The sequence below is a fragment of the Quercus suber genome, unplaced genomic scaffold (genome assembly GCF_002906115.3).
Source record: "Quercus suber isolate HL8 unplaced genomic scaffold, Cork oak 2.0 scaffold_209, whole genome shotgun sequence".
Lineage (NCBI taxonomy): Eukaryota > Viridiplantae > Streptophyta > Magnoliopsida > Fagales > Fagaceae > Quercus > Quercus suber.
In genome coordinates, this window is record NW_027069667.1 from 903,982 (window position 1) to 913,173 (window position 9,192).

General features: G+C 33.1%; 1 protein-coding gene across 1 annotated transcript; it reads right to left on the minus strand.

Moving 5' to 3' along the window:
• Nucleotides 1–12: 12 nt before the first annotated feature.
• Nucleotides 13–4,488, minus strand: LOC112017017 (probable polygalacturonase). Its single transcript, XM_024049489.2, has 6 exons — nucleotides 3,718–4,488; nucleotides 2,782–3,099; nucleotides 2,054–2,174; nucleotides 1,770–1,944; nucleotides 1,582–1,652; nucleotides 13–1,079 (listed from the first exon to the last, which is right to left on the minus strand). The coding sequence occupies exons 1-6, from the start codon at nucleotides 3,733–3,735 to the stop codon at nucleotides 385–387; spliced, it is 1,398 nt and encodes a 465-aa protein (XP_023905257.1). The 5' UTR covers nucleotides 3,736–4,488; the 3' UTR covers nucleotides 13–384.
• Between the last annotated feature and the right edge of the window lie 4,704 nt (nucleotides 4,489–9,192).

The window sequence follows — 9,192 nt, forward strand, 5'->3', positions numbered from 1 at the left end:
AATGACAAATAGTGACAAAAAAGTTTCTAAATACACAAAATCTTCGTGAAATTTGTTTCTCTACATAAAGTTTGAAAGATTGAATATCTGAAAATCATATATAACTCCAAAAGTAAAAGAAAACTGTTTTGAAGACAAGCTCATTCTATTTCCACTTTCTAATAAATCACTCACTTATTTGTTACTGCACACAAAGTTACAAGAAACAATCATCTCAGTACCCATCTCAACTCCACTCAGCTTCTTATCTCTGGTGGTCATTTCATCAGATGGCGGCAGTGGGCACTCGTGTTTAGAATCGGCAAGAATAAAATTTTCAACTTAAACTCGACACTAACAAAATGTGATTTCACAAAAAGAGGAAATGCTATACTTTCTCTTGATTTACCAAGACCGCAACCAAGCACCTCTATTCTGATTGCTTGAACTCCATAAGTGACTTGACAGATTGTAACACTCTGAGTACTGCTCAGGAGAGACAATCTCCTTGAGAGGCTCACAAGTTTTTGGGTAAACTAAATCAGAATACCCTTGAATATAAGAGCAGTTCCATGGAGAGTCTGAAGTTACATGAAGGGTAATGTTGGACAGGCAAATGTCAAGAAAATTGTCCCCTTTTATACCCTCAAGGAGGCCTGCAAATTTTATATTCTCTCCTATGACATTTTTTATCGTTATCCTTCCTATTGAAGGAAGATCATTCGGGTCATAAAATTCATCTGGGTGCTCCCCGTAGTGACCAATGAACCTTATAGCTATATCGACATTAGCCAAAGTCACATTTGATATGTAGATATCTCTTACATAACCACCCCTTCCAGGTGATGTCTTTATTGAGATACCTGTCGTCGAATTAGAAAACTGAAGGCTTTCTGCATAAACCTGTGATACACCTCCAGACATCTCACTCCCAATTGCAATCCCTGCACTTTGAGTCTCTCCAATAAGCCTGCGGATAGTAATGTTTGTACTCGGACGACCATATGTAGTGCCATACTCATCCCATCCACTTTTGATGGCAATAAGGTCATCTCCAGTGCTAATATAACAGTCTTCAATGCAAACATTATCAGAGGAATCTGAATGCAATTATAAGTATGGGTGAGAACGCTATCCATTGTTCATAACAAGTTATTGAACTTGAATAAAGAAATTGGAATGACACTAAGTTTCAGCAATTGAGAAATATATTCAAGTAACTATGTATCCGGCATTTGGAAAATGGAAATAAAGAATTCATAAAAATAATGGGCAGGAAACCATTGACAGTTAAATTCAAAGAGAATTATCACCTTGGTATAGTCCACCCTTGAAATACTGATATCTTTTAACTAACTTTTTGGTATATATTGCAAAAGATAAAACTGAAGACTGCTTATAGGCTTATGTACAAAGAAAGTTCCCCATTCTTTGCTTCATCTAAATTTCTTGTCAAAGAGTAGAATCATCAAGCCTTTCATGGTTTAAGGAAAAGGTGGATTGATAAGACAAAAATACATGTTTGGAATTTGCAATTCAAAAACCAGTCATTTACCATTCAAATAGAAAGAAAGACTCTTTGGCCTGGAAGGTAAAACTCACCTGGATCTATTCCGTCTGTGTTAGGGGAATCATGAGGAGCAAGGATTCTCACATTCTGGACAGTAACTTGGCTGTTCATCCAGAAAAACAGTCTCAACTCTCCCCCTACTTCATAAAAGCTTCACTTTTGCACAGTTTTATAATGGCAATAAAAACACATGAATTCAATCCTTCTGAAGAGGACAAACCTGCAATATACAGGGTGAATGGTCCAAAATGGTGAATTCAAGAAGGTGAGGTTTGAGATGACAACCCCAGTTGAGTTCATCAACTCAACCAAATGGGGCCGTGTATAGTTCAGGCTTCCATTCCAAAACCAGTTCCACCAGATGTCACCTTGACCATCAATAATTCCATTGTTACCTGTATGAAGAAATTAAAGGCATTGAAAAAAAAAATTAATTAATTAAAATAAAATAAAAACCCATAAAAAAATGCATATGGAAGATGATTCTTCATTAATATCACAAACCTGTTATGATAACATCTGTTAAATTGCGTCCGTAAATGAGGCTTCGATGCCTTCCCCCTGGTAACTCCCTACCTCGGCCATATGATGGCAAAGGATCAACGACTGGCCAATCATCAGAGTTCTGAAACAATGCAGCATAACCTATTTAGTATCATGTGCTTTAATGTCATGCCTGTTGTTTCAAGGCAAAACAGATAGCTTGCACTACCCTGTTGATGAAGGTCAAAAAATAGGAAATTGCTAAAGCTATTACAAAACTTTACAAACTGACATGACAATGAATATAATTGGTGCCACTTCAACAACATAATAAATAACTATCTAAAATACTTTTTTGTGATTTCGTGACATATCAGTTTGTAAGACATATACAATAAAATTATAAAATCTTTCACATCACTCCTAAAATTATTCCTAAATATGGACTAGCAATGGAGCATTAATGATTATCGATAAGTAAATGAATTATTACAGTAGCATATCTATCCCAAAAAATACATTGATTTTGCTTGTAATTCAGTCAAAACTCAAAACCAACTTCACTGGAATGAGCATTAGTTTTTCTAACCATATTGTGAATAGCTCCATACTGTCCCTCATACTAAATTTCCTATCTTAGATTAATTGCAAAGATGTCATTTAAAGCAGAGGCAAATCATCTGCAAATTTTCATATTTAATATTCATGTTTACAAGCTTTTCTGCTAATGAGGGAAGGTGAATGCTTACTGTTGATCCAAGAATTACTGCATCCTTATCTAACCAAAGAGTAAGATGACTGATTAGATCGAAGCTTCCTGTCAACCACTGGCCTGCCGGGACAAAAAGCTTGGCCCCACCCTTGTCGGCAAATGAATTGAGATAGAAGATCGCATTCTGAAAGGCTTTTGTATTGAGAGTGGACCCGTCTCCAACCGCGCCAAATTCAGTAATTGAGACACTGTGAGGTCGAATTTCCCCTGAATTTGTCTGTTTGCAACATGAGTTGCCCTTGGCAGCCCATGAAGCATCACTGAGTAAAGCAAGTACCAGAAGCACATCCACCAGCTGAAAGAGAAAAGTTTAACATTGATTACTTAAAAAAATAAAAAATAAAAAAAAAAGACCACTAGTAATGTGTTTGGGTGACTGTTTAAGCAGCTTCCTTTTGATCTGACTTACTGTCCTAACAAGAGAATGGAAAGAAAGAGCTAGGCAAATGAAGTATAAGCTGAAATAGCAACAAATGGTTAAAGGGAAGCAAAGAACACATAAGAGTTCTTAAATTGAAGCATTTGAATCCTACCCAAATCCCTCAATGATGATAGAATAGCTGGGAAAATTACCTACATTTTTTGCAAAAAAGATAATAGACCAAGAAGAGCTTCAAGAATTACAAAAAAGAAAAAAGAAAAGAAAACTAACTAATTATTAAAATACCAGTTATCCACCACCACTCTTTAAATAAAGAATGAAACAAAAAAACAAAAAACAAAAACTTTACTCAATCAGATTCTAGAAAAGTTTCAAATATAAAATTAATATGTGCTTAATTTGAGGCTGAAACAAGATGACTTAAGTAGACATTTCATGAATTTTCAGCAAAGAAAATAGAAAATCAGAATCAGAACAAGCACCAAAAGAAAGCAGGAAACAAAGTAAGTAGTGATGAAAATAAGTACTCACAGTAAAAGATCTCGTCATGTGACTGAGATCTGTTTCCTCTTTAGCCCAAGCACAAAAAGAAAAAGTTATATAGGCAAAACTACTCAGCCACCTCCAAATTCCCCAAAAGCAGCAAACAAAAGAAAGCTTGAAGAGCAGGAGGCTGATGTATTGGTTTTTGTTGATCAAGTAGCAAGTGTGATTAGATGGGTCACTCAGAGAGCTACCAACATCACCACCCAAATGAAAATCATTGATAGTGACCGTTGCTGCCCGCCAAAACTTAAGCAGTAGGCCCTCCCTTGTTCCTTCAACCTCCTTCAATGACTCTCTCTCTCTCTCTCTCTCTCTCTCTCTCTCTCTCTGTGTGATGAAAACGAAGGATACCCAGAAAGCTAATGAGGATGGATAAACCAAAACTCAATGAAATCCAAGGTGGGGGTGACAATCAACTATGCTGTGCAGCAAAGGAGTGGTTTTGAGTGCGAGTGTGATTTATCTGTCTGTATGTATGTGTTTCTTTCTTTTGATACTACTAATTTGAGACACCCTCAAAACTCAGAGTCACTTTGCCTTTTTCCTATACATATTGACCGTGAGTGAGTTTTTGAGAGTCTTTGAGAGTTTTAAGGTTTTAGAGAATTATATAGAGAGAGAGTTAAGGTTTTATGATTTTCAAGGGACATTTGGGTCTCCCTCTCTCTCTCATCCCATGTGACTAATCTTTTGTCCAAGTTTTAATTTCGTAAATTCCGCCAAAAAGTCAAATAAACTGAAATAGAACACAATTTCAGTTCTTCTTCACTCATCATTTGCTCTGTTCTGTTCTCTCTCTCTCTTTCTTAAAAAAGTTGTTTTGAAAAGTGTTTATCTTTCTCTGTTTCTGCTTCTGTTTTTGTTTTTAGTTGTGTTGTTATCTAAACCCACTCAAGACTCTTAGCTGGCCTAAAAGCGGTGGAAATCGGTCATGGACAAAATAAATAAATAACCAATATAAAGCTCTGCTTGTTTTGGTTTGGGGAGCATAGGATTGGATAATTCCTACGGCAACAGAATCGTTGGAACTGTTGCTCATTAGTCATTCGTGTGTTTTGCAACTGTGTCTAATATCACTTAATCTTCTTTGGCTTATTTCATTGTTTTATGCATTTGGTCCTGTTAAATTTTTTTTTTTTTTTTTTTAAGTAAAACAATGGAATGGAGAGAGAGCAATTTGCTATTAAATTATTATTTTAGTTTAAATTTTGTTATTTTAGTTTATTAATTTTGACTACATTATCAATTTAGTCTTTTCGTTCTTTGCGGTTTAAAAACAATGTTAATTCTCTTATACGGTGCTGTTTCACACTATAAAATAAGAGAGTAAACAACATTTTTCAAATGACAATAAACAGAATGGTTAAAATGACAAAGCATTGTCAAAGTTAGAGACTAAAAAGACAAAATATAAACTTTAGTGGATTAAAATGATAATTCAATAAATTTATAAGGCGTAAAAAATACTTTTACCTTTTTTTTTTTTTGAGGTAGAATTAGAATTGTTCAATGGCTATTTAGCAAATACATCTTCCATCCATGATATTCCACATCGAATATCCTTATATACCCTAACAAGTCCTGAGTTCATTATTTCCTTAGTTTGAAGTCTTTGCAGCTAAACATGCAATTAACCTGTCGCTGTTATTTATTGGTGAATGTCCCCTTGGAATTTTTCTTATTAGCGAGCTCTAATTGTAATGCAATGTTGTGATGGTGCTAGTGAACAATATAATTGCTTAAATTCATTAAGGTGTCGATTTAATGAATTCTTGGGGTATGATGGGATTATTGGAGGCAACAATGACTTCTATTACTGTTCATATTATAAAATATATAATTTCTTAACCCCAAAAACTCCATGAGATAATTTTTTTGTCTCTTATTAGTATGTAACACTATGATTGTTAGTATGTAATCTGGTTTTAAAAAGAGGACATAATTTAATCTGTAGAAAGGGCCAAGGAATAATAAAAGATAAAGAAAAAGAGAAAAAGAAGAAAGACACAAGGCCTACCCACATACATACCAGACATGAAGAGAATGCTTAACTAAACTAGCACTTATAAAACGCAATCTAATACTATATAATAAGAAAAGTGGTCATTGCTTCATATAAATACAAAAGCATTGTGTACTATTTTTTGCTTGTGCATTAATTTATGGAAGTAGCAGTGCTAAATGCTAATTGCAAATTGAAGCAATTAAGAAAAATTGTCTAAAAAGAAGGGGACAAGGGCCAAGGGAGAGAGATACAAAGGGAAGTGAGTGAGGTCGTAATCGTCTGTGGACATTGTTAAAGAAAAGGTAAGGTTTCCAAAGTCAGGTATCCAATGCCCAGTTTAATCAAACACAAACAGTGATGGGTAAAACTGTAAAGCAGAAATATGACTGTCCCAACATCATGTTTGATCCGCATGCATGAGATCAGGATGCTTTCTAAGACAACTAACTGTGTTTGCTTTGCCTAAATTGGGTGCAATTTATTAGTGATATCCACCAATTTCTTGTATTATTAACCTTCTTTTTTTTTTTTTTACCTAAATCTTCACTAGATTTTGTTTTGAATTATTACATTTGTCTCATTCAGGGGAGAGACTGGCAAACATCAAACATGCAATGTAGATCTACTTTGGGTGTTTGTTTATATATATACTATGAGATTTGAAACTCATAACATCGATAAATTTGTCTTTTTAACCAAAATTTAAAATTAGATCAATTTATTCAAGAGAAAGACTTTACTATTTGAGTTAATGGAACTCCCTTTTAGTAACTTTATCATGATCAAGTCAAAAGATTCTAGGAATGCATTTTAATATAAATTTTAATTATATTTAATTTATTTATAAATAATTTTTTTTTAAAAAGTCCGTTTTAGTAACTTTATCATGATCAAGTCAAAAGATTCTAGGAATGCATTTTAATATAAATTTTAATTATATTTAATTTATTTATAAATAATTTTTTAAAAAAAAGTTAATATAAGGGCTTTCCTGTGAGATTCCTTGTATTTGTATTGGGGCCTCATTGTACAACGAGGTCACATAAAAAAAAAAAAAAAAAAACCACAAGTGGTAGCGTGGTAGGCAGAGGATAATCATCAATCTTAATACGCCATGTTTTGCAAAAAGATTGACAAAATTAATATATGGTCATCTAGATGCTCCAAATCGTAATGAACTCAAATTTCTCACCTTTGATTTGTCATTTGTGTTTGGTTAAGTATGAAATAATGATTAGCATTTTACTTGCAAGCTTTGATATCCTAATACCTTTTGCCAATATGGCAATACAAGTGAAAGTGATACACATACACCAACTTATATATTGACAGGGGATCATTTGTTTGCAAAGTTTCACTGGCCCTTCAAAATAATTGTGAGGATTTACTAAAGACTGAATTCTTTCTTTAATAATGAGTAATGAATTTTACGTCTAACATACATAATCTTTCCCTGTCATAGTACTAAACCTTATTTGAAGTAAGAACATAGTGTATATGCAACCCATACAAGCATAATTACATTGAGTAATTATTCCTTCAAAGGTAATTAAAATCATATTTCTGTTAATCATAGCCATCCAGAGTCCCCTAGTAATAGCAATCTAAGTTGCGGCATCATAGTCAACAATACAGTCACCAGGAGTATGGTATTTTCGGAATTTCTAACATCAAGAAAAACTATTCAATATTCTCAAAATACAATAACATGTTATTCATTATATTACGTGATATCTCATTCTTTCACATAAATTATGAGTTTTATTATAAACTTAACTAATAAAACTTGTCATTCATGTGAGAATCTCATTCTTTCACATGAATTGTAGGTTTATTATAAATTTAATTAATAAAACATGTCATTCATGTAAAAAGAGAGAGTGCCGTTATACTCACAAAATACTAAATAAGTATAATTGCCTTTTGTTCTATATACATAACTCTTGAACAATTTATGATATTTTTCTATACCATTTCTTTTATAGTAATCATCTTAAATGGCTATTTTTTTTATATGCACTAATAAATGTGTTTGTAAATTTAAAAAAATATTTTATTTTATTTTATTTTATTTTTATTTTTTTGAGAAAGAAAAAAAGAAAAAGGTTGATGTATAATACAATCAAACAAACAGCCGTGTATTTGAAAGAAGGCATAGGCAACATGGACCATATTGCGTGCACCAAATGTACCAACCAACTTGTCTTTAGCATATCAATAAAACTCAATAATTGAAGTAGAAGCATCACTACTTCCATGTCATGTGAGAACCCAAATAACTTAAACCTTTTAGAAAATAACACCCATCCATAATAAATGCTTCTCGACTATGGACTGTGGACGCATATTTATATATAACAGATGGGTTGTTGAGTTGTTAATTTGTACCTATATTCTTTCTGTCTAAATTTAAAGAAATCCCTCCAAGCATCTTTTATGTCCTATTCGCAATGGATCCAAGTTTTGGAGACCTTTTGTTTGCAAGGATTCGAATCAACATTCAAGTACTTATATCATGAGAATCAAAACTACCCTCTTTGGACTTTTGAGCAAAACACTTCTTTAAGCCCCTAGGGCTTAGATTGTTCCATACTTTTATTCCATGAGGAATCTCTCAAACTAAAATTTTGGTTTTTTGTTTTTCCCACTTAAATGTAAGTATTAAGTAAGAGGGATCAACTATGAAATTAGGACATCAATCACATTCTTGTCACGTCAATTTATAAGTTTTTTTAAAGTAAAATTTATAATAATTTTAGTATTTTCCTTGAAGTTAATGTAGTGGATAATTGACAAACATTAGTAGTGTTAATTGTTTGCAGTACAAATAGGCACAACCACTAATAGTCTAATATATTCCTATGTGTTTGGTTCCAATATACAGGACCATCCATTGTGGTTTCTATCATTTACGGTGTGAAAGCAGCTCGTCATGGTTTCCGCCATGTAAAGTTCTCACATGTTCGTAGATAAAGAAAAAGATTTACTCATTTATTAGCTAAAAATGTTTTTGGCATTACTGTTTTTTTTTTTTTTTTTTATTGAAGAGAGTCCTTATTTTCTTAAATAAGCACTACTTTAAGATGTACTGTCCATTTCTGGTTTATTATATTCTCAGATTTCCTATACATATGACCATATTTATGTGAGAAAGAAGGCAGCAAATGGCTGATGCAATGGAGAAGTGAAATTATGGATATAAATTGGCTTCAATTTGTCAGTTCTTGCTCCACACTCCGTCTTCCATCGAAAGAAGACATTGCTTACAATAAATAATCGGTATTGATCTCTGCCAAATTTGTATGTACGCTAATAATTGAGCCAATAGATTAAATGGTGGTACGACCATAAATATTAAATTATTAATTTCCATCCTTGGTGCAAAATTTGATCGATGTGGTGGCCAGTGGCCACTTGTTTTCACTATCAGACCTTTTTTTTTTTTTTTTAGGGCA